Source organism: Papio anubis, chromosome 9 (assembly GCF_008728515.1).
Source record: "Papio anubis isolate 15944 chromosome 9, Panubis1.0, whole genome shotgun sequence".
NCBI lineage: Eukaryota > Metazoa > Chordata > Mammalia > Primates > Cercopithecidae > Papio > Papio anubis.
Genome location: NC_044984.1, coordinates 126,415,953 through 126,441,913, shown reverse-complemented (window position 1 = coordinate 126,441,913; position 25,961 = coordinate 126,415,953). Strand labels below are relative to the sequence as shown.

Here is a 25,961-nt window from a genome sequence, read left to right as displayed (position 1 = left end):
AAAAATAGAGAAAAACCCAATAAAAAAAAATTGGGAAAAGCCTTGGCATTTCTTTAAAAAGTCCTCAAACTGCCAGTAAATATGTGAAGAGGCACTCAAACTCATCAATCAACAGCAAAACTACAAATTAAACCACAATGAGACTATCCCACATTCCACCCTGTAGCTACGGTGACAGGACCAGCAATTTCTCCTCCACACTACCACCCAGAACAACCCCATGGTGGGAGCATCCCTGGCGCAGCCACAGCATCTCCTGAAGTCAAACGTATGCAGCCTGAATTGCACATGCGTGCTTACCAAAGACAAGGATAGAAACATCCACAGGAGCACAACTCCAATTAACCACTCCATCACATCCACGAGCCGTAGATCTGATCAACTGTGCTATATTCAGACAGAACTCTACACAGCAATGAGAATGAGTTACCGACTGCCGCACACAACAAGAAGGCAGACCCGAAGGAAGAGCGCCCCATGTACAGAAAGTGCAGAAGCAGGGAATGCTGTCAGAATTCTCAAGCGGCAGCACCGACGGGGGACAGGCCTTCTGAGGAGCCAGCCGCATCCTCCTCCTCCACCAGGTGCCTCTGCTGACAGAACATTTCTCCAGCGGGAATCTTTGTGATGCGTACACTTGCTGTATGTTTCTGTATGTCAACAAGGACTTTTCTTAAAATCATTTTTCAGGCACAAATCCTCTGATGAGCGTTGCCAATGATAGAAGAATCCTACAGCCACAGTCCCGTGCAGCAGGTACGAGCACAGCACGCTAACGTGGATCTGTCTCTGCTAGCAAAAGATCAAGGCTAACCTACCTCTCTGTTCCCAGAGGCCGGTCAAGCCAGTGAGGAGCAGCCATCCTCCTCACACACCCACTGCAGCGAGTCCTGCTGGCTCTACCCTCCAAAGACCCCCCTGCTGCCCCGGCAGGTCCCCCAGCCTTCCTCACTAGCCTTGCTCACCAGTGTTACTGCTCTGGGACTCTTAACTGGGCCCCAGGATCCCCCTGCCTTGCTACAACCGAGTCTCAACAAAGGAGTCAGAGCGACTCTCTTAGGTCATGCCAGACCCTGCACCACAGCTTGACTTAAACCCTTCCAAGGGCTCCCTGCAGTCAGGCCCCACCTGGTCACACCCTCCCCACCCCCTCAGCCACAATGACCTGTCTACTGTGGTGACCACAACATTCTCCCCTGGACTCAGCATTTCACAGCTTCTCGTGTGAATAAATTACATGCTTTACTCACTAGGTTTGGTTTCTGCCTCTCTCCTTACTAGAATATAAGCTTCATGAAAGGTGAAATTCTTGTCTTTTTTTCGATCCTGTATCCCTACTGCTTAGAACAATGCCTGACACACAGTAAAACAATCAACAAGTATGTTTCCAAAGAATCTATGTGTTGAAATACTATGCTGCTGGGAAACAACAGAGCCAATACGGAAAATCCCGGACTTCTGATGGACACTTGTGTTGATTCCGTGTCCTGGCTGCTGGGACAGTGCTGCGATGAACACGAAGGTGCAGACACCTCTTTTTTTTGAGACGGAGTCTCGCCTCTGTCGCCCAGGCTGGACTGCAGGGCCGGATCTCAGTCACTGCAAGTCTGGCCCAGGTTTATTTATTCTCCCAGCCTCAGCCTCCCCAGTAGCTGGGACTACAGGCTGCACCTCGGCCCGCTAGTTTTTGTATTTTTAGTAGACGGGTTTCACCGTGTTAGCCAGGATGGTCTCGATTTCCTGACCTCGTGATCCACCCGTCTTGGCCTCCCAAAGTGCTGGGATTACAGGCTTGAGCCACCGCGCCCGGCCCAGACACCTCTTCTACGTGCTAATTTCAACTCTTTGGATAGACACCCAGCAGTGGGATTGCTGGATGCTGTGGAAGCTCTATTTCTACATTTTTGAGGAAGCTCCCTGCCGTCTCCCATGGTGGCTGTGCCAACGACGTTCCCAAGAACAGAGTGCAAAGGGCCCCTTTCCTCCATGTCCTCACCAACACTCGCTATCTTTTGCGTTTTGATGACAGTCATCCTAACAGGTGCCAGTTGGTACCTCATGTGGTTTTTATTTGATTTTCCTGATGATTAGTGATGCTGGACATTATTTCGTCTACACATCGGCCACTTACATGTTTTCCTTTGAGACACACAGAGTCAGGTCCTTTGCATATTTTGTCTTTGAGACAGGGTCTCACTCTGTCACCCAGGTTGGAGTGTAGTGGCACGATCACAGCTCACAGCAGCCTCAATCTCCTGGGCTTAAGAGATCCTCCCGCCTCAGCCACCCCAGTAGCTGGGACTACAGGTGCTCACCACCACACTCATAGTTTTTAAAATTCTTCTTGTAGAGATGGGGTCCCACTATAATGCCCATGCCAGTCTTGTTCTGGCTTCAAGCCCTCCTCTAGCCTCAGCGTCCCAAAGTGCTGGGATTACAGCCTGAGCCACCACACCTGGCCCTAGCTATGATTTCGTGTTGTTTTCCTTTTCCAACCTCATGCATGTATTACCTCCTTAAAACGGAATGAGGTTGATCCATGCCTCCTGATACGTAACAATCTGTAAGGTATGTCTGTGTAAAGGAAATGATACACAGACAATCTCCAGAAGAAATGTGAGAACCGGGGTGGTGGCGGGGTGGGGGCAGGGCAGGAGACTGCCTTTTCATTATAAATTCTCAAAGGTTTGGGTCATAGGTGGATCCCTCAGTAACAGACATGCTCTGGGGCTGGGGGAATGGGTCTCGCCCTGTTCGTCCTGTGAGGGTCAGTCTATTAAAGGGAGCCTGCTGTCTGCCCCTCGCTCCCTCTCTCACTCCGTGGCCTGCACATGCAGCTCCCCCTCCCCTTCTGTCACCATGGAAGCCATCTGAGGCCCTCACCAGACAGATGCTCAATCCTGAACTCTGCTGCCATCAGAAACATGAGTGAAATACACCCCTTTTTAAAATAAATCACCCAGTCTCAGGTATTCCTTTACAGCAACACAAACAGACTAAAACAGTCATACCCCAAGTATTTCTTATTTATTTGGTAACTGAGTGATGTTTAGAAATGGAAGAGGAGACAGCATCAGAGTTGATGAGAACAAGCTGAGCACAGGCAAGGAGGGGGCTGACACCACGAGGCTGGGAGGCTCAATCTCGCGTGTTGAGGGACAGGTGCTGAGAGGCTGTGCAGTGTGCCCAGTCTCGTCTTTAACGCTTTCACAGAAAAGAAAAACATACAGAAAAGCCCATGCAGTCAGGCACTGTAGTCAAACAGGGCAGGAAAAAAGATGCACAGGGATACCAAATCCTTCCAAGGTAAGAGGCACAGAAACGGGGGCCCCAGAACAAGCTCTGGAGGAGTAGCAGGGCCACATGAAGGAAGAGAGGACTCAGAGAACGAAGGTAGCTAAAAGCCTCCATCTCCAGGATGTGAGGCTGTAGGGCTTTGGCGGGCAGCCATGGGGATAGGGAGGGAACAGTGGCCCCGTGACAGGTATGTGATGTGTCCACACAGCAGCACCCCCAAAAGGGAAAAATCAAAGGACCCAAACATGCCCTCTATCTTCCCATGCCAAAACAGTAAAATACTGACATAACCCGACAGCCAAAATATTATCACTTCAACAGGCAGTCAACATTCAAAAGTACCAACATGATAGTCTGTGTTCTTTCTTACACTCAGTCTTCACAATCAACCGGCACCTGACACTTAGCACCTGAGTGCAGGCTGGTGGCTGCTCTGCTCAGGGAGAAGCCAACACAGCCAGCTGGAGGGGAGCAGGGGCAGTGCTGGTAGAGCCTCCAGAGGAGGCAGGAATAGATTTCCATGGGGAGGGGAAGGAGCTGAGACTGTGGGAAAGTGCGGATGAAGACGGCAGCAACTGCTTCAGTGACAGGCCTGTAGTTCGCGACCTTCGTCACCATTTCCCTCACTTGTATTTGCAGTTCAAAATCCCCATGACGGAAAGAAAGGAGGGGGGAGGCTCCAAAAGCAGGGACGGGAAGAGGGCTTCAGGCCAGGGAAGAGTGGGGACTGAGCACTCAGAGCCCCAGGGGAGGGTGCAGGTGTTCTGACGGCTCCCACCATGCAACTCTCCAGCCAGATTCAATGTATTCTCACCTCTATGAAAGGTCTTGCAATTTTGGGTGCAATGGTTTCCGTGACAGAAGGTTCCTGAGAAAGCACCACAAACTCCTCAGCTTTGACCGGGAAGCCAGCATCATCCATGGGAGAATAAACCTCAAACAGCTCCTGGATGGTTCGCTGAACACAGAGACGTGTGTTACTCCCCAGTACAAGGTCCAAGTGTGCATCTGACCTGAGCTGGAGACCGAAGCCCCTCGCTAGCGTGCACTAACACCAGGCGATTCCATGCGCCGCACAGCGGGCCTCACCTCAAGGACTCTCACCAAATAAGCAGTACCTGAGTTAAGAATGCCATGGAGTAGTCATTTCCCTGAGCAGCCACTTCTCGGATCAAATCTTTAGTTCCATTTTTCAACAATTTCTCTTCAATGGAATTGCCACTCACAAGCCTGCAAACAAAGGACATAAGATGCTAAGTCGGTCACCTGGAAATGCAGTGACAACAGGCTGGCCACAGTATGCAGATGGTGATCAGCGAGTCCACGTCCCTCCTACAGGTCTACCCCTGTTTGCAACATGCCTTCGTGGGGCCCCAAAGGCCGCTGTCAGCCAGCCCCTCCAATCTTAGCTCTCCTGCCTCCCAGACAGCTGACAGGAGGCCCCTCCGGAAGACTCTTCGCTGTCCCACCTCATCCTACTACACGTCATCCTGTTTTTCTCCCACCAGTCTCAACCTGGAAATGTCCCACCCGGTCCTTCCAGATGTACCTCCAGCATCTATCTTCTTGGAAACTTTCACTGAGCCCAACAGGAAGAACTGATAATTTCACAGACTTGCTGTTAACCCTCATGAGACATCTCATTCTCACATAATTATGGACATTTTCATCTTTTTAACCCCTGTACACTACCAGACCCACAATAGGCGTTCAATTAAGACTATGATTTGTAGATGTGACCCCACTGGACAGACGGACCCCCAGTGCAGGGACACATGCACCCAAGTGGCTTCCTTAAGACTGTATCACTGGGGACACAGAACAGACCACGCAGTCTATTGCCTTCCCATGAGGCTCATCTGCCTATAAAATGCTAAATGCTAACCCCCCAAAATGCTCACATTAAACAACTTTAACAGCATGATTTTCACAGAGATGAAAACAAATTTTTTTTCAGAAAATTCCAAATTAAAAGGATCCTAAATATTAAAGAAAAACAATCATAGGGAACAGAACGGAAAGTGAAGACGTGAACCCAGACACAAACAAAGGAACTAAATACGTAACAAAGGGAAATAGCAACATGAAAGACGGACGGACAACTTCATCAACAGCAAACCACCACCTAGGAAGACTTTCCTGGCCTTTCAATGAAAATCTGCTCTTTCTTGATTATATTACTACATGCTCATCGTAAATTATTTGATTACATAAAAGTATAAGAAACAAAACAAAACAAAAAATCACCTGGATTCCAATCACCCTGAGAACCATTAAAAAAGGTAGGGATGATCCCAGCACTTTGGGAGGCCGAGACGGGCGGATCACGAGGTCAGGAGATCGAGACCATCCTGGCTAACACCGTGAAACCCCGTCTCTACTAAAAATACAAAAAACTAGCCGGGCGAGGTGGCGGGCGCCTGTAGTCCCAGCTACTTGGGAGGCTGAGGCAGGAGAATGGCGTAAACCCGGGAGGCGGAGCTTGCAGTGAGCTGAGATCCGGCCACTGCACTCCAGCCCGGGCTACCGAGCAAGACTCCGCCTCAAAAAAAAAAAAAAAAAAGGTAGGGATGGCATTTCCACCCACCTTAGTTCACAAGAAGGTGCTGCTGCCTATATGTGACGGTGTGCACTTCCACGGGCACACTTTTCCTAACAGGTGCACTTCATGGCTGCTTCAGGGAGGGTGGCCTGCCTCTCCTGCCCTCTACCCCAGCAGCCACGTCAGTGTGAACCTGGGTGGGTGCGTGCTTCCACGACATTCCGTGTGAACCTGGGTGCGAGCTTCCACGAAGTTCCGTTTCAACCTGGGTGCGTGCTTCCAAGATGTTCCATGTGAACCTGGGTGTGTCATTCCACGACGTTCTGTGTGAACCTGGGTGTGTCCTTCCATGGCGTTCCGTGTGAACCTGGGTGTGTGTTTCCACGACGTTCTGTGTGAACCTGGGTGTGTCACTCCACGACGCTCGGTGTGAACCTGGGTGTATCCTTCCACGACGTTCCGTGTGAAACTGGGTGTATCCTTCCATGGCGTTCCGTGTGAAACTGGGTGTATCCTTCCATGGCGTTCCATGTGAAACTGGGTGTGTCCTTCCATGGCGTTCCGTGTGAACCTGGGTGTGTCCTTCCATGACGCTCCGTGTGAACATGGGTGTGTACTTCCACGACATTCCATGTGAACCCGGTTGTGTCCCTCCACGACATTCCATGTGAACCTGGGTGTGTTGTTCCACAATGCTCCGCGTGAACCTGGGTGTGTCCATCCATGGCGTTCTGGGTGCACCTGTGTGTGCCCGTCCACAACGTTCCATGTGAACCTGGCTGTGTCGTTCCACGATGCTCTTTGTGAACCTGGGTGTGTCCTTCCATGATGTTCCGTGTACTGTCACCTCATGCACAACCGTGTGGGGAAAATGTCTGCCTCATTTCCTACTTCTCTGCATTCTGCTATCCTCGCTAAGCAGTGTATTACAGAAATCCCTCGACATGAGCTCATTTTCCACCTGGCTGCTCAATATGGTGGGATGGCTGTGCCCCAGTGACTGCTTTGTGCCATGTGACAAAGCTGCAACACACATCCTTAGATAGCAATCCCACGTCCCCATCAACATGAGGACATCCCCTTTTCTAGTGCCAGGCTGAGCAGGCTTGTTCCCTTAGGGTCTCACCTGTTCGGGGCATGAGAAGAGAGATTTCATCATGCATTAAACTGGTCCTTCCTTCTCCAGACCAGTGAGCTGGAGCGGCCTCTCATACTTTTTGGCCAATTGGGATGGACTGTTCATATTCACAGGCCCTTCCTTTTTAAAGGTAAGGTGGGGGGGAACTTTATATATCTTCTCGATTTTTAGGAGCTATTTAACCCTTTACTTACACTGAGAATGGCAAATCATCTTCCTGCTCTATCACCCGCCTGCCCACTGGGCTCACCGTACATGTACAACGCTTGGCTTCCTGTCATCTCCCCACTCATCACCTGCCTGCCCACTGGGCTCACCGTATCTGTACAATGCTCGGCTTCCTGTCTCACTGCAGCCGTGTGCCTGTCTCCCCTGACTTCGGGGTCTGTGTGGGTCAGGCGGTCCCTTCCAGCTCTCGGCCACAGGCACTGTCTCTTCAAGAGTGTTCTAATACTGCTGCTCCACTGAAAACATTCAAGTCCTTCATCCCTCTGGACTCCGCTCTGGTCAGCCATGGGAGCAGCACTCCAAGCCCGTCCTCTCGCTCATGGAGCGCAAGGTATGCAGCACATTCATGACAGAAAGGCCCTCCAGTTACTGTCACAGCCAACCTCTGTTAACATGCAAACTCCCCATGGATGCCAGGCTATCTGCCCTGACACCAACAGCACCCTCATGCGGTTTGGGGGTCCCCATGGCTCATAGTGGGGCACACTCCCACCCGCAACACTGAGCATCATGATGGCAGCCTTCGTCAGGATGTCCGCACCGCAAGCACACTGGCACCACCTTACCCAGCCACGTGTGTGCACGCATACAACCTCCACACCCATGAGAAGCGTTTTCACAAAAATATTAAATTTTAGTATTACTTTGGAGAAACTTCACAAGTTCATGAACGAAGTCTACCCACTCAAGAACAAAGTGGGTCTTCACACTTGGCACAGCTCATCCTGCATCCTTCAAGGCCACCTCATGCCACACTTCAGATGCCCTGTTCCTGCACCGCTAAGGCCATGCCTGAGACTTTATTGCTACTGAGAATAAAACACTTTTCCAATTTCTAGCTAGTAATTGCTAAAGGGCCAACAATGCAGAATGGATTCCACACTAAGCCCTTATCCATTCAACATAAACCATGCACCAAACTTATATTCATCACCATGGAAACATATGTATAATATACTGTTTAAAAAAAAAAAGTTTACAAAATAAGACATAGTGTGAGCCTTCTTAAAGAATCACAAACATGTCTGGAAAGATGTGCATCTAAATATTAATAATTGCTGCCTCTATAGGATCCTTGTTTTTCTTTACAGGCTTTCCTTTTTTTCCTCGAGGAACAAGGAATGCATTTATAGCAAGAAAAATAATAATCAAACAATTTCAATACAGCATTTGAATTACTATGACACCAACTGTCTTGTTAAAAAACAAATGGCAGGCTGGGTGCAGTGACTCACGCCTGTAATCCCAGCACTTTGGGAGGCTGAGGCGGGCTGACTGCTTGATTCCAGGAGTTTGGGACCAGCCTGGGCAACATAGTGAAACCCTGTCTGTACAAAAAATACAAACATTAGCCAGGCATGGTGCTGTACACCTGTAGCCCCAGCCACCCGGGAGGCTGAGCTGGGAGGATCACTTGAGCCTAGGTGATAGAGGCATCAGTGAGCCAAGATCACACCACTATACTCCAGCCTAGGCAACAGACCCTGTCTCAAAAAAAAAAAAAAAAAAAAAAAAAGAGGTTAAAGCACACTTGGGGTTGTAGTTGCAGGGTCAGCTACTACCTAGGAGATCTCATGCAGGGACCATAGTTGTCTAGTCTCAGGTTCCCTACTGGGAATTGACACATCACTATGAGAGGCGAGCCTAGGCTGCACTCGGTACACAACCAGGCACAAAATAAGCAAAAGAAGTAAATATCCTATTACACTGTAACAGTAAGCACTTAGAAATTTAAAAATATAGAGTAACCTTTCTCCATGTCTCCCAATTGTGTTTTGACAGTTACAGTTTTCATCTTTAAAGCTAATAATAGGCTGGGTGCTGTGGCTCATGCCTATAATCCCAGCACTTTGGGAGGCCAAGGTGGGAGATCGCTTGAGGTTGGGAGTTCCAAGATCAGCCTGGCCAACATGGTGAAACCCCGTTTCTACCAAAAATACAAAAACTAGCAGGGCGTGGTGGCGCACACCTGTAACCCCAGCTACTCGGGGGGCTGAGGCAGAAGAATCACTTGAACCCAGGAGGTGGAGGTTGCAGTGAGCCGAGACGGCGCCATCGCACTCCAGCCTGACTAACAAGAGCAAAACTCCATCTCAAAAAAAAAAAAAAAAGATAATAATAGATTTTGGCTGGGCGCAGAGGCTCATGCCTGTAATCCCAGTACTTCGGGAGGCTGAGGCAGGCGGATCACGAGGTCAGGAGTTCGAGACCAGCCTGGCCAATATGGTGAAACCCCGTATCTACTAAAAATACAAAAATTAGCCAGTCGTAGTGGCGCACGCCTGTAGTCCCAGCTATTCAGGAGGCTGAGGCAGAAGAATCACTTGTACCTGGGAGGCAGAGGTTGCGGTGAGCCAAGATCGTGCCACTGCACTGCCGCCTGAGCGATAGAGCAAGAGTCCGTCTCAAAAAAAAAATCTATTTTAATTCTCTTTTTCTTCTTTTCACAGGTGTTGACCATTCTTTCAACAGCCATTTTACTAACAGATAACTTTTACTTCATAATAATTAAAACAACCCAAAACCTAAATCGTACTTTTAAGACTGAGGTACTCTGGAAGAGGTACCACGTGTAAAAACTGAGGACGGCAAGATGATTTGTGTGAGCAGCATCACTAACTTACAATTTCAAGCAAATGTTGAGTATAAATAAGAGGAATAAATAAAACAGCAGAAACATAAATTTGTCTGAAGGAAAACGAAACCTAGTTTAAAATTAGATATCATGTATTGTCTTTAGTTTTTCCTTTTGTTTCTGCATTAGTACTTCTTGCACCAATACCTCCTGTAAAGCTTCTCATTGACTCCATTTCCACACGGCCGTCCCTGCAGGCCCTCACCTGTATATGTGGATGTCTTTGCATCTCCCGATCCTATCACACCACTCCTGAGCTTTGGCATCCATCACTGGATTCAAGTCATTGTCATAAAACACGACGGTGTCTGCCTCTACAAGGTTTATACCTGTGGTACGGCTGTGAGTGGAAAGAATGGCACAAAAAATCCGCCTGTCTCTGTTGAAACTCCTCATCAGTTCCTAAGATGAAACAAAACACTGGAGTCAGTATTCCTGGAAAATGTTGGGAAACCTCTGACACATTTCACCATTTATCAATTAGAAATTATCCCATAGCAGGCCAGGTGTGCTGGCTCACGCCTGTAATCCCAGCACTTTGGGAGGCCGAGGCGGGCAGATCACAAGGTCAGGAGATATAAACCATCCTGGTTAACATGGTGAAACCCCGTCTCTACTAAAAATACAAAAAATTATCCGGGCGAGGTGGCGGATGCCTGTAGTCCCAGCTACTTGGGAGGCTGAGGCAGGAGAATGGGGTGAACCCGGGAGGCAGAGCTTGCAGTGAGCCGAGATTGCGCCACTGCACTCCAGCCTGGGCAACAGAGCGAGACTCTGTCTCAAAAAAAAAAAAAAAGAAAGAAAGAAAAAGAAATTATCGCATAGCAAAACTGCTTGGTTTGTATTCCATTCAACACAAGGCTCATGTTAAAGCAACACCAAGGTCCCTGCACCGTATTATGGCTCTTCCGTGCAGCCACCATCATCTTACACTCACCCATCTCCAACACCCTCATACCCACGGTTTAAGTAACACCAGCCATGAGTGACAAGAAAAAGTCAGATTCCACCTTGCATTTACTGTCAGCTCAACTTTAGGCCCCAAAAGAAAACAGCGTCTTACTGGGGAGGGATTTGTGCTTTCTCATGTATCCTCAGGCAATGCCAGGGCACTTTACAGGCAACAAAAAGCCCCTGGAGTAAGGCTGAGGAAGCAGGAAAAACAAAACCGTGAAGGACGTTCCTCTAAGCTCACTGAGGACCATGAAAGGAGATGACTTGAATACTTCTCTTCCATAACTATTTCTGTGCCGGAAACGAAACCTAACCACTGAACATCTCTCTTCCTGCAAAGCATTCTGCCTGTAATTTGTTAGACTATCACCAAGAAAACTTGTTAAACCACCTTTTGCTCTACTTCGTTCTAGCCCTCTTCAGCGTGTGCATGAGCATGTGTGTGAGATAAAGCAGGTCGCGTGACTTACAGGGCAGCATCTGGGGGACACGGGGCCATGCTACTGAAGCTGGCTCTGAAATGCTGCTGACAAGGGCCTAGCGCACCACATGGAATGCTGGGCACGGTTTCTGCTCATGAAGCTGCCGGGGCGCGGGGCCCAGGGACAACCCCTTATGCACTCACTCTTCTGCTGAACACTGACTGTTCCCAGCTGTGGATTACCATCAACATTTCAACGACGACTCTACAGACAGATCTCACGTGGTGTGTTTGTTGTTATGTAAGTAAAGGGTTCTAAATACATCACCACTAAGGTTCAAATCCATACTGCCAGGCTGCCTTCTAGAACTATACTAGTTTATGCCTCCACGGCAGGCTATGAGAGTGTCTGACTCACTGTGCCTGATGAATCAAAACAGCCTTGGCAAATCTAGTAAGTAAACAATGGGCATATTATCTTAACTTGTATTTCCTTTAATTCTAAATTGATTGGAATTGTTTTCATATTTTTACCCCGTAGTTACCTCTTGAAGTACACCACTATTGTCTTAATGATGACTGCAGGTCACCAGTGTTTATTCTGAGACATCAAGACTGCATTTACCTAACAACATGGCTTTCAATAAAAAATATCAAAGGATGGATTGAGACTTAAGAAAGTTCAAAGGCTCATTAAGTCCTTCTCCTTTCACTTAGAAGGGCCATGAGACCACTGAATTTACACAGCACTCAGGCCTTAAACACCGGTGACTGACCCATCAGGGACAAGGTAAGCAATGTCCTTCTCACCTGCCGTTGCTCACTGCTGGCATTTTCATCGATTCTTACATAGGTGAGGTAATGGAAGTTCAAGAACATCTCTAAAATGTCCAACATAAGAATCATCTGTGATAAAATCAGCACCCGACGTCCTTCAGATTTCAACTTCTGAAGCAAGATAGCTAAAGCTTCCAACTTTCCTGGGAAACGAATCACATCAAGAGTGTCTCATCATCCAGGGCCAGCCCAGCTCACATGGGCCACACCACCAACTGCCCCATACCTGAATCGAACTGCACGAGCCTCAGCTCAGGGAACTGCAGCAGGCGCGGAGCCGTCGTCTGCCGCAGCTGCTGGAAGTAAGGCGCAGCGTGCTCTCTCAGGCCCTCCCTGAAGATCCTCATTCTGTGGCTGTACAGGGGTGGCGGCCGCGGCACCCATAGGGACGGGGGTGCTGCCACCACCGGAGGAATCACGAAGGCAACCCTGAGGAGCAGAAAGCATGTTTTATCACCACCAGGAGCCACACACCTTCACCCAGCATGGGGGCTCCCAAAAGATGCGGCAGAGACCTCCGGCAGTCCAAGTCCCAGGAAACAGCAGGGCTCAACTCAGTCACATGGGGACGTGGCTGTTGGCACACGGGTAGGGGCCCAACGAGGCAGATCCTAACCAGTCCTGACCAACCACCACCACCTTAGGGACTAATTCAGACAGTCCAGGGCTGATCGATCAATGGGGGTGGATTCCCTAGGCCGCAGGCACTAGTTCAGAGATGAGCCATTCTCTTTCCAGTGTGTCTTCAGCTGGAAAGTTTGGGACAAAGGTGCACTGTCTCGTGGATCCTAGAACTGCTACAGACTGTGCCACCAGGACGGGGGCCAGACTCAGGGTGAAGGAATCTTTAGGACAATGACAAGATAGCGAAGATCGCACAGCCAACCTGAGGCCCACCTTGCAACCTGTGGAGGTCACCTGCGCCAGAAGGCCCTTGCTATGGACATCAGCTATGACTCACTCCCAACTGTATACAAACTGAAAGAATGGTCAAATGTTCAGTGAGGGAGGAGCACACAAAGACAAACCAGTACTCGAAAGAAAAACTCCAGGAGCCCAAGGTCACTGACTTAGCCACTCCTAGACCAGGAGAAGCCAGAGGTGGCTTGTTCGGCCTTGGAGAAGCACCCCCAGTTTTCTTTTTTCCCATTAATTCTGTTTCCTGATCTGAAAGCACTGAAATAGGTAGACCTGAAAGCTGAGCTGAGCCAAGGTACAGGAAGAAGCCAGGTTTCCCTTTGTAGACAGGATACAACTATGAGAAATACAACAGCTGTAAAGAAGGGAAGAAAACATGTCTGAAGCAGAGCCTGGAGACCGGGTCCAAGCAGGGAGTGGAACTGCAAACAGGGTAACGCGCTCTACTGAAAGCAAGCTCAGTGAGAGTGGCCAGGTGCCCACCGTGCCCACCAGAGCTCGGATTTGCTCTCCATTAACGCATGTTCTGAGCTCAATTCTGGCACATATTTGTCATCATGTAACGTTCACTCACTCATGAGGATCTTTTAATGCAGTCATTGTTTTGAAAGAATCAAATGGAGAAAGTCCTTAGCAACACAGTCATTTGTCCCCAAGCACAGTGTGAGCTCAGTGCTGTGGCTCTGCCCCAGGGCTGCCAACTTCCTTCAGAAGCCGTGCCTGGCACTGAGACCCAGATAATAAAACCATCTAACCCCAAAGCTGAAGACCTCAAACAGTAACTTCAAAACAGACTGCTAAGGGACAGCGTGGGGAGAAGCCGATGGGAATAAGATGAATATCCACGAGACAAGAAGGGGCCTTGCTGGGGAGCAACGCAGCCAGAGAGCACCGAAAAGGCCACGAGGTCTGCAGTACCTGTCAATAACATCCTGCAGAGACTCTCGACACTGACAAAGCGTCAACATCAGCTCACTTGGACTTTCTGAGGATGAAGCATAACTGTGTGCTGGCCCGGCCTCCTTCTCACGACGGCCATCCAAGGACCCACGCCACTGTACCCTTCCGTGGCCAGGCAGGGTACAAATCCTTAGCAAGTCTCTGCCATAGACTGGAGCTTGAGAACAGCGCCGCTCGTTGACCAAATAAATCTGATCCAGGCGCTCTTTCAAGAGTCTGGTCTTCTCCTCCTTTATCAAAAAGTGATGAAAAACAGTTACTTGAGAAACAGAACGACAAGTTACCGTCTTCACCAAACCCCCAGGAATTCCCACGTATGGGATCCACTTCAATATCCAAGGTCTTATGTTACAGGAAATAGAGACTGAAATGCAGCCGAGAGCTACAGGAAACAGAAATGGAAATGAAGCAGAGAGCACAAGCATTCTCTTCTCTGTCAAGATGGGAAGTATTTCTCAAGACACAAGTGAGTAATTCTAATGCCCAGGAAGACTTGCAGAAGGACATAAAAAATACAAAAAGAGATTTTGGCAGTCATAAGTCCAGTTGCATTTCTTGTATTAGGAAATTTGTGTTTTAAAATAAGAATTCAGTAACATAACTTGAGGATTCACAGGAGCCTTTAAATACCACAACTGAACACAACAAGCAGCTCTTGGAAAGCCACTTGTCCACATGCACCAGGGTCTCAAGCTCAGGTGCTTACCTGGGTTGGCCCTCCAATGGGAGAAGCTGGTTTGGAGGCCGTTCCAGGTTCTCCCACAGCCAAGGCATTCACCGCCACACGGCCCGGAACGCCAACTACAAATGCATAAAGGAAGAGGTGAAAAGGAACGCCAAGTTCGCAGGATTTCATCTGCCACCAGCATGCTCCATGGAACCTCGCCCTCCACCAGCACACTCCGCAGAAAGTCATTCTGCAACAGCATGTCCCCAAGGCCTCATCCTCCACCAGCACATGGCTGGAATGTGCATGGCTCAAACTTAAATGCTTTAGATCTGCCACGGAAGCATGTTGGCTCCCAGGCCATGACTGGAGCTGAATGGAGCCAGGAGTTTATCCCTTTCCTTTGGGAAGCACTCCAGAGCCACCCAGAAGCATCCTAGCATACCTCCAAGGCCCTGGGTGCCCCACTGCCATCAGCAAGTGGCCACCTCCTAGCCCAGGTGACAGCCTGATAACTGTGAGGCCTCTGCCTGCCATGAGCAGCCCAGCCCTGGCAGGACGTCCACCCAGTCCTCACGACTGCAACAGAGCAAGCCAGTGCCCGTTTCATATCCGTTCCCCGGAGCTGCTCCTGACATGACACCAGCTACCAGCCAGGGCCAACGAGGAAGGCAGAAGCCATGCCACTTAGTGTGGCAGACTTTCCTACAAAGATGTGGTCAAAGAGGTGTCTGAGTGCTGAAAAGGGGCCCAGGGGTTAAGAGTCACCCTAGGGGAAAACAAGGGGAGAGAGGCTGAGGTTGTCAGAACTCAGCACTTGGGGGTAGGGGTGTCTGGGCTCAGACCCTCAGGGTCCAGGACTCCAGTTGGTACTGGGGTCTCTGAAGCTGAGGAGGGCTTCCACAGGACAGTGACTCATCAGCCCGCGAAGAAGGGTGCAGCAGCTGGTTCTGGAATCCCCAAGATGCCTGGTTCTGGGGGTAGGGGCAAAACCTGGCGAGTGGAACTGTTGACCACGCTGGCATGCAGGACTGCTGCTGGGTGACGCTAACAGGACTGGAGAACAAGCCATGGCCCCTCCCCACTCCAGGCTCGCAGCCTCCTCTGATGCCTAACAGAGCCTAACAGGTTGGCAGTGGCCCACCCAACATTACTGCCCACTATGCAGAGGTGGGGCTGGAACTGAACAAACATCACTCAGCCACCAGGACAAGGGCTCCATCCCAAGGAGAGAGCCTCACCCCTCTAGGCTCCCAGCTGCCGCCACGGGTCTTTGGGTTCCAGAGGACACACCACATCATGACAGAGCATGTCCAGGGAGACCCAGAGCCAAGGCAGGGGCAAAGTGAAGACTCAGAGGTGAAGCAGGTGGCGAGACAGGATGAGGAGTGGCAGCTCGGGCCGGACAAAGAACCAGGCCCTGCGTGGGCGGCCACACGGTCCCGCTCCCAGGGGAGACTGAGCACACTGAATGTGATGGCAAATAACAAGCAAGATTTCTCATGATTCCAAATTTCTTGTGAGAACACAAACAAAACAAAACCCTAAGGACAGTGGAGGCTGGTTATATCCAACCAATACCTTTGAAAGCACAAGAAAAAGAAAATAAATCAGGCTGAATGACACATCTATAGAAATCAGAGATGGCCACACACTAGACTGTGCTGTTCTGAGATACAGTCAAAGACACATGAATGCCTTCCACTCGCCTTAGATGGAAGAGAAAGAAGCTTCCAAGCCAAGTCTCCCTCCTGCTCAGAGCACCCTACCTTGTGGGGTCAAGGGTGCAGGGCTGGGACCGCCGGCCAGGGGCTTGCTTCCCAGGGCGCCGTGCACAGCGCCCGCCTGAGACACGGTCTGCATCACCACGGGGCCAGGGGCTCGAAGGTAGGGTTGCCCGGGGGCGGACACGATCTGGAGGACGCTGCCTGCAATCATAGGTCCGCTAGGTGTCAATAACAGGCACGTGTACATCACAGTCACACACTCCAGGCACTTCCAAACAGTACAAAGTAAGTCGACAAACTGAAAATCAAATCTAAACAAACAAATCAATGCAAAGTTCAGTCACCATGAGAAAAGTGGCAACCCATCACCAACAGTGGATGACGACACACTAAGAGGCAAGGTCTCTTGCTCAATGTCAAGAAAAGGCCATCTACCCTCTGTCCCTTACGGAAGGTGTGTGACACACAGCTGCTGAGGACCTGCTGTGCTGTTCGAGGTACTGAGCTGGACATCCTCACTCCCAGATCACCGCGGTCACTCCTGACAGCAGTCAAGGAGAATGAAGAAATGGAACAAAACCCTGTTTTTAGCCCAGATGCCTGTGGCTTTTCTGCTGCTTTTTAAGGAGGCTGCCACTTTGGATCTTGTATGACTGCATCTTTCTGACTTCTTTTACTCTGGAGATAGTTTCCCATGTCATACTTTATGAAAACTGGCCGCCATCAGAGATGTTACCAATTGGCCCCACCTCTGTGGGCCAAAAAAATGTTTAAAAAAAAAAAAAAAAGGAAGTAAACCAAACTGAATCGTTTCTCTGTGGCAGGCCTTGTTCTGCTGAGATGTGTGTCTCTCTCCAAGGAGGTCAGTGGGCTCACCCCACTAATGACAAAACCTTCCACCCTGACAAATACCACAGGCAGCGATCATGAGGAAAGCACTGGGGAGGGCGGTCACTGAGGCTGCAGTCAGGGAAGGTGGGGGAAGGTGCCACCGGGGCTGCTGTGTGGGGGTGGGAGGGAGGCAGCCCCTAAGGCTGCTGTCGAGGAAGGAGGGGGAAGGCGGCTGCCGGGGCTGCTGTGGGTGCTCCCTGAACCCTAAACTAAAACAGAGTGAGCTAATGATCCCACCACCAGGACAAGGCACCACTCAATTCCTCTCCCTCACTTTTTTTAAAGAGCAGTTACTATATAAACACACTGCTCTTCACCAAAGGTCTGGGCTTTGGGTCTGGGAGTTAAAATTAAGTCTGTTGATAGAAGAAAATGATTTCTCATACATAAAATTACTAATCCTGTGGTGTTTTGGGGACAATTTGTCTCACACCTATATTAGAAAGCAGCAAATATTTCTGTTACTTATCTATTATTTAGAGATGGGAGCCTCACTCTGTGATCAGGCTGGAGTGCAGTGGCACGATCTTGGCTCACTGCAGTTTCAACCTCTGGGGCTCAGGTGATCTTCCCACCTCAGCCTCCCGAGTAGCTTGGACCACAGGAGAGCACCACCACACCTGGCCAAATATTTCTACTTTGATCTACAAAATACGAAATTCTCTTCAAAGGGCAGATGCTGGGAACGAACGTGCCTGTTGTTTGTCTGACACGCGTCAAGCGCAGGCAGCCCAGTGGCTGCTGAACGGCGTCTCGCTGGGTCGGTCCTCCGCGAACCATGAGACGCATCATTGGACACAGGGAAAAGCCTGAAGCGTACATGCAAGAAGCAGGCCTGCGGGCAGCAGGGCTCACGGTGAGGCGCTTTTGTCAATTTCAGCGTCAAGTGCTCTCTCTTCCTTATCCTTACCTTGCAGCTGCAGCGGCTGGCCCGCCGTGAGCTGCCGGAGCTGGCTGTGCGACAGGGTGAACTTGCTGCCCTGGAACTGCAGTGTCACCGGCGTCTCCGGCTGAGCCACGCGGCTCTGTGGTCCTGCGATGGATGCCAGCTGAGCTATTTTCACTACCTCGCCACCTGTTGAAACGGAGATGAAAAGGTGAATTCAGATCATTTTGGAAAAAATTTGGGTGTGTCATATTGACAATCATTTCTTGTATATAATGACCATCTATCATAAACTGAAGCACCACATTTTGAAATGTTTATCAGGTAGTGTTTTCTACAACTTTTTAAAAATAATTATTTTCATTAAAAAGAGAAAACAAAATGTCAGATTTTTTTTTCTTTTTTTTTTTTTTTTGAGACGGAGTCTCGCTCTGTCGCCCAGGCTGGAGTGCAGTGGCCGGATCTCAGCTCACTGCAAGCTCCACCTCCTGGGTTTACGCCATTCTCCTGCCTCAGCCTCCCGAGTAGCTGGGACTACAGGCGCCCGCCACCTCGCCCAGCTAAATTTTTGTATTTTTTAGTAGAGACGGGGTTTCACCGTGTCAGCCAGGATGGTCTCGATCTCCTGACCTCGTGATCCGCCCGTCTCGGCCTCCCAAAGTGCTGGGATTACAGGCTTGAGCCACCGCGCCCGGCCAAAATGTCAGATTTTAATGGTTAACTTTACTTAACCATAATTGGTAGGGATTTTAGATATCAGATATTGATAATATTAAGGAAGCTATTAAGGAATATTTTACTTTTCTACCCAAACAATAAAAAAGCAGCAAACATCAAAAACAGCAGAAATCAGCTGCATGAAGTGGCTCATGACTGTAATCCCAGCACTTTGGGAGGCTGAGTTGGGTGGATCACATGAGGGCAGGAGTTCGAGACCAGCCTGGAAACAGGGTGAAAACCCATCTCTACTAGAAATGCAAAAAAAAAAAAAAAAAAAAAAAATTTAGCTGAGGCATGGTGGCGGGCGCCTGTAATCTGAGCTACACAGGAGGCTGAGGCAGAAGAATCGCTTGAACCCGGGAGGCAGAGGTTGCAGTGAGCTGAGATTGGGCCATTGCACTCCAGCCTGGGCAACAAGAGTGAAACTCCACCTCAAAAAAAAAAAAAAAAAGCAGAAATTTATTTGTAATACACTTGGAAACTCACACATGAACCTAAACTTTAGAGAACTTTATAAATGTGGAAAGTACCTATCCAATTTAGCTCACAAAGAGAGATTGTATCTTCACAAATATAAAAAATAACTAGCTTCGGTTACACCCATAACTCTCCAAAATCTAGGAATGTATTTTTATTTATTTTGTGAGAGACAGGGTCTGGCTATGAACCAAGCTGGAGTGTGGTAGCAGGATTATAGCTCAAATATATAATTTGAGTTTGCAGCCTCAAACTCCTGGGTTCAAGTGATCTTCCCACCTCAGCCTCCCAGGTAGCTGGGACTACAGGTGTGAGCTACAGCACCTACAAGATCTAGCAATGCCTCTAAATACATAAATATATCACATACATAAAAAAATCCTGAAGATATAAAACTTCATACTAATTTGAATTAGACGGTAAAAGTCAATCTATAACATTTACTGTTTTAAAAAAAAAGTAAAACTTAGCGTTGCTTAAAACCCTTTTTTTGAAAAAACATAACTCAGACGTGGTCATATGCCCCCAACTCAAAAAGGTATTACCTTCTGGCTACTACTGAACAACAGGTTTAAAGATTTATTTCCCAATGGTTGATACTTGAGTCTAAATGTTCTTCCCAAGAAAATCCATGCCAGAATTATTAGTGATATGATAAAAAGAACAGTTAGTAAGAGACTAGAAAAATGTCTAGAGGCATCTTGCCCACAGAATAACTGTGAACAAGGAGGGGAAAATGGAAACAGAAGACAGAGATTTGTGCAGAGAAGTGTCAATCTCCCAACAATCCTCCTTGCTCCATACACAGGTGAGAACCGACCCACAGGAAAAGCAGTTTTGCTCACTTTACAGATCTCCCAAAGAACAGCTCCTCTGGCAACCACCAACATGACTTTCATCCCACGCAAGACAGTGTCTAGTTTGATAAAGATGTAACATATGCAACTGCTTTCTCCCTTAGGGCAATTAACTAGGACAATTACTCTTTATTTTTGGGCAATGGGAGAGAGAGAGATTTGTAAGGAAAGACAATTAGTATGAACTCAGTGTCTCTCTGCATCACTCCCTCTCCCATCTCCATCTTTCCAGAAAGGCCTCCACGCAATTTGGCTATACCAACAAAAAAAGGAGTTGAGGTGGCACTTGAGAAACAATATAATACTTTAAGTCAGGATAATTTCCACCACAGAATGAATAGGGTACATGTAAGGTCTGAAAACATACTAATCCCACTGGACACAGCAAAATGTTCTGTATTTAAAAAATTAATAACTGTGTTTTTTAAGTCATTAAATTGTTACAAGTTATCTTGATTGAGCAATTATTCATCCCAAGTTTAAGTTTGGTAACAGGCGAGAGATTAAAAAGAGCTAATGTTTTTTAGGAACCTAAAGCTTGTTCACATGACTGGCAAGGAAGTGACCTTAACAAAAGCAGTCGCTGTCACTCTAGGAGCATCTGCTCCCCCAGAGTGCACCTGTGTGGCTGTGTGGAACAAGGCCGGGGCTAACACTGGGAAGTGCCGACAACAGCACCAAAGCAGTGAGTGAGCGCAGCAGGAAAGCAGAGCTGGATGGCGGGGTCAGGAGAGAGAGCACAGACAGGAGAAGGCCGGACGCGGCCTCCGCAGAGGCGCTCCCTGCTAGACTCATGCCGGAGGTGGCTGCACTGGTGAGAGGCAGCGCTGGGCATGGGGCTGGGGAAAGACACAGGAGTGGACAGCAAGGCTCCTCCTACATCCCCGTGTTCTTAACACAACTCCTCTGGGGTAGAGAGATGGCAGAAACCTGGAAAGGTGAGGCCACTTACTAGGCAAGCGGGCCTGGGCCTGCGAGGTGAGCACCAGCCTCTGAGGCAGCGCGCTCTGCCCGGCCGCGTGCGAGGGGGCCTGGGGCTGGGGCGGGGGCTGGCCTGGGGTGGAGGCCTGTGCTGTGGTCTGGGCCCGCAGTTTCGCAGGATGGGCCGGGCTAGCGGCTGTGCTGGAGGCCGAGGCGGGCTGGTGTCGTGGAGCACTGGCGGAAGCCTGAGAGGTCTGAAACGGGGCTGCTGCTGCTGCAATCGATAAGGTTTGTTTGTGCAAAGCTGTTAGAGGTTCTTAATAAAATACATTATTAAACCGAATTTTAAAGAAATAAAATAAACATTTCACACTGTCTCTCAAATGAGAAGCCCCCTCTTAAGGAAAAAAAAAAGGAGGGGCCATATAGTTTATAGAGTGAGAGAAACGTAATTTTACATGTTGTTAATTATCTTCACTTGAGCTACAGTACTCTACGCGGTACATTTCTCAGAGTAAACAGAAACTGTTAGAAGTCAGCCCAACCAAACATTAGTATCAATTAGAAACTATTTCCTAAACACACCAAAAAAACATCAACAGAGCTTCCACTCATATTTCTATAGAGAACGCTGGCAACAATGCAGGTCTCCGCATTTATTTTTAGCTCAGAAAACCTGATGGACATGGTGTGGAGGGCCCCTTTGGCCACGTGGTGAAATACTACTTTTAACTATTTTGATGACCTTTTCTACTCTATCCTTCCTCAAAAGAATAATCAAGTTCAAGTGACAGCACAAAATACAATATGAGCAGACGTTCTCAGGAGTCTCCTAGACTACTGCACGCATGCGCCTCTTGTCAACAGAAACAGCCTGCCCAGTGGCTGTCAGTAACAGATCAACACTTATTAACCTAGGAGTGAAATTTCTTCAATAGGGAAAACATCCATTACCAGCCATCAAAAAGTCTAAAACTCATCAAGAACTCAACAAGGCACCTTCAGAAAGCCAGCAGGTGGTGCCTATTCCCACTTGGGGACGATTACCGCATCCAGAGGCGCAAGAAGAAAGTGCCATGAACTTGTCCCACAAAAACCTCCATAAGGCGGAGAGCAGACAACTACGTGAAGTCTACCTTTTGCCTCCGGATTGGCAGAGAATGTGGCGATGGGCGGCCGTCCTCGAAGCGGGCCCTGTGGAGCAGCAGAGGCTGTGGTGGGGGCTGCCGTCCGGGGCGGGTGAGTGCTGGGGAAAGCCACGGTGCGACCCTCGGGCTTCTGGCCGTACTGCACAGGCTGAAACAACCTAGATGCCCGTTGGTCCAGGCAAGAAGACACAGAGCATCAGACCACAGAGAGAACAGGCCATCTCAAGGAGCCGGGGTTCACCGCTGCCCACAGGAAGCCAGCTCAGGGGCCAGCACCCAGAGTGCAGTTTACAGAGGGAAGGGAAAGACGCCTAAGTACTGCCCTAGGTAAGCTCCCCCCGAGCCCGGTAGCAGTGGCTAACAAGACTTAAGTACACCAAAGTGGTATGTTACATCTGCCCAGATTCCTGGGAATATAAGGATGAAAGCTGTTTTAACTTTCACAATTGTATCAATGTAGATTAGAAAACAACACATCTATTATAGCACAAGGGCTAAGGGGAGTGAGGAGAAACATCAACTTGACAAAAGTCTGATCAAGTGGCCGTACAAGTGATGGTTCACTGTTGCCTCAAACTCCTGGCTTCAAGCAATCCTCTTGCCTCAGTCTCTAAGTAGCTAGGAATATGGGTGTGCACCACCACGCCTGGATTGTACTATTTTTTTTTTGGAGAGATAGGGTCTCACTATGTTGCCCAGGCTGGTCTCCAACTCCTAGGCTCAAGAGATCCTGCCACCTTGGCTTCCCAAAGCATTGGGATTACAGGCATGAGCCACGGTGCCCACTTTAAGCTGGGAACTATACTGGCCATTTTCAAAACCCCTATACAACGTAACAGGCAGAGATGGCCATCAAAAGTCATTTTTAGGCCGGGCGTGTGGTCTCACACCTGTAATTCTAGCACTTTGGGGGACTGAGGCAGGAGGATTCCTTGAGCCCAAGAGTTCAAGACCAGACCGGCAACAAAGTGAGACCCCTGTCTCTATTAAAAACTTTTATAAACGTTTTTGTAAAAAGCCATTTTAAAAATACAGACTAGCACCCACTAGAATGGGTGCTGTTCATTTAACTGAGGGCTGCAGGCTCCCTGAGGAGCAGCCTGCTGGGTCGTGGCCCCTCAAGCTAAGCAGAAACCTCTGGCACTGACGAGGGGAGGGTGATCCACTCAGAGTCCCAGTGAAGCCAAGTACAGAAGTGCCAACAAGAAAGACCTGTCTGCAGAACCGGCCCCTTCATCTCCAAACGCCTCTCTCCTTTCCTTTCCTTTTTAACCTAAGCATAGGATTTTGGATACTTCCAATTGCTAGATTTAGACTACGAGTCATTTATATCTTGTTTTAATCATCTAACATGTCTGTCCCTCCCAGCCTCGCGACACTGGCAAAAGCATCACTTCAGAATCATTCACATGTCACTTGTAAGACAATGACATCACGGTGGGGGTGCAGCCCTCTGCCTGCCACACTCACGACACGTGTGGTCCAGCCACACCAGCCTCCACTACAGGAGGTACCAGGTTAAATGCAGCCCTGACACCCACCCTACCCTAAAACTGCCACGAAGACGATCAAGGAGGTTGCTGCTCAGGGAGACAAGTAGTTGCACTGCACCACACAGCCTAAAAGGCATCTGCACAGCCACACGTACCACAGCCAAGGACATCAGCAAGGTCCCAAGAGCAGCAGATAACCCAAGTACATTAGCAGCCTTTCTTTCACCACGCGTGGACCTGGGTCAGCTGCGGGGACCCTGGGAGCCGACCCTCCCTGCTGCCTCTGGGTCGCACGCACCTGCTGGCCTTCAGCTTTGCTGCTGCTGGTCGGGCTGCTGGGGCTGCTGAAATGGAGATTTCCTCCATGAGTTTCCGTGGCATCTTCTTCTTAGACAGCAATTCTGCCTCGTGACGAGTGATTTTATTTTCTAAGCCGATGAGATCAAACATAGAAAGATCTGTTTCCTAGAAAAAAAAAGAAAAAAAGTCTTGCTGCATGAAGTGGCATAAAAAGCACCTAAGAATCAAAACTGATTTCTATGGCAGGGCCCTAACGTGGGCATCCAGATGCGCCCCCTCTAATGGCCACTCGGCAAGCAGACCCTCCTCCACGCCAATACACAGGTGCTGTCATGCCCTTGGTGAAGTTCCGCAGATGCACCGTGCGTGCTCAGCTACTTCTCCCAGGCCACAATCCACACAACGCCAAGAAAGCCTGCCCTCCGCACCTCTGCCCTCTGTGCATCTCTGCACTCTGTGAACCTCTGCCCTCTGCACCTCTGCACTCTGTGAATCTCTGCACTCTGTGCATCTCTGCACTCTGTGAATCTCTGCCCTCCGCACCTCTGCCCTCTGCACTCTGTGCATCTCTGCCCTCTGTGAACCTCTGCCCTCCGCACCTCTGCCCTCTGTGAACCTCTGCCCTCTGCACCTCTGCCCTCTGTGAACCTCTGCCCTCTGCACCTCTGCACTCTGTGAGTCTCTGCCCTCTGCACCTCTGCACTCTGTGAATCTCTGCCTTCTGCACCTCTGCACTCTGTGAATCTCTGCCCTCTGCACCTCTGCACTCTGTGGATCTTTGCACTCTGTGAATCTCTGCCCTCTGCATCTCTGCACTCTGTGGGCCTGCCTCCCTCGGGTAAACTTCCGGAGGTGGAACACTCCAGCAAGGGGTGGCAAGCCATCAGTGCCGCTAGACAGTGCCATGTATCGCAGAGCTGCAATTGCAACTGCAGAAGAAGAGCTGGTTGAGAACCATTTCCAAGAATGGTTTTATCTATAATGTGCCTGGAAAAGACATCCAACAGTGATTCCGCTTTCTGGATCCTCCACTTACCCTCCAGAAATCTCTCTCCAGTGCCTTCAGGATTAGAGATGCGGACGGATATTCCAGGGGCCCCGCCACATAGGAAGAGCCTGGGTGCCGGGGCTCGACGAGCCCAGGGTGATTGCAGATGCGCTGCAGCCGCACGAGGATGCTGAGGACATTGACAAAGTGTCCACTCTTCAAGGCCTCCTGAGTGCTGCCCGTGGAGGAAGAAGCATGAAGCATTCAATCCAAATGGCACATGGACATATTCCCACCCTCACGATCAACTGTCTCAACTCCAGAAAGGTGGGCAGAAGCAGATTTTTCTTGGTCCGTTTACTGAGTTAGACAGAGTGGCCATTCACGTCCACGTCCCAGGCAGGGCCTTCTGCACTTGCTCGCCATCCTCGTTTAGAGTGACACCGCCCCACCAGAGCTGACCAGAGACAGCCACTCCAGTTCATTCTTCATTCACAATCATAGCAAATGCTCTCAAAGAGACGTGGGGGGCAGCCGAGGGGGATAAGCAAAGTGAGGGGCAGGGTGAGCGCAGCAGAGCAAAGCCCCTCACACACCCGCTTGGCAGCTCTGACGCCTGGTCCTGCACTGGCCCTGCAGGCGGTGCGCGGGGACAGACAAGGGCCCAGGTCCATGCCCTGTGCGTCTTACCACCCAGTGAAGGGGGCAGACAGAAGGACCTACAACGCACACTGGGACCAGGGCTGGGCAGGAAATGGGACCGTGGTAGGGAGTAGCCCTCTGGCGTGAGCACAAAGCACCAGGCAGCCTGAGGGAGGAAACCAGGGTGACAGTGACGACAGGTAACTGGTCTGGAGAGAGATGGCAGACTCATGGGAAGAGAAGGGAGGAGAGAGCAATGGCAAATTTCCAACCCAAACAACTAGGTTGATGGTGACGCACACCCTAAAACAGGA

General features: G+C 49.5%; 1 protein-coding gene and 1 non-coding gene across 2 annotated transcripts in view; both read right to left on the bottom strand.

Moving 5' to 3' along the window:
- EP400 (E1A binding protein p400) overlaps positions 1–25,961 on the bottom strand; it is a 129,931-nt gene that overhangs the window by 37,686 nt on the left and 66,284 nt on the right. The window contains exons 20-32 of the mRNA XM_031650941.1: positions 25,054–25,240; positions 24,016–24,182; positions 22,213–22,382; positions 21,108–21,350; positions 18,126–18,290; positions 16,367–16,525; positions 14,637–14,731; positions 13,889–14,160; positions 12,279–12,481; positions 12,026–12,195; positions 10,046–10,242; positions 4,416–4,527; positions 4,112–4,255 (exon numbers count right to left, since the gene is read on the bottom strand). Coding sequence (XP_031506801.1) covers positions 4,112–4,255; positions 4,416–4,527; positions 10,046–10,242; positions 12,026–12,195; positions 12,279–12,481; positions 13,889–14,160; positions 14,637–14,731; positions 16,367–16,525; positions 18,126–18,290; positions 21,108–21,350; positions 22,213–22,382; positions 24,016–24,182; positions 25,054–25,240 — 2,284 coding nt within the window. The remainder of the gene's footprint in view (positions 1–4,111; positions 4,256–4,415; positions 4,528–10,045; positions 10,243–12,025; positions 12,196–12,278; positions 12,482–13,888; positions 14,161–14,636; positions 14,732–16,366; positions 16,526–18,125; positions 18,291–21,107; positions 21,351–22,212; positions 22,383–24,015; positions 24,183–25,053; positions 25,241–25,961) is intronic.
- On the bottom strand, positions 10,860–10,994 carry LOC116269062. The gene has a single exon (XR_004176381.1). It is a non-coding gene; the product is annotated as a small nucleolar RNA SNORA49 (small nucleolar RNA).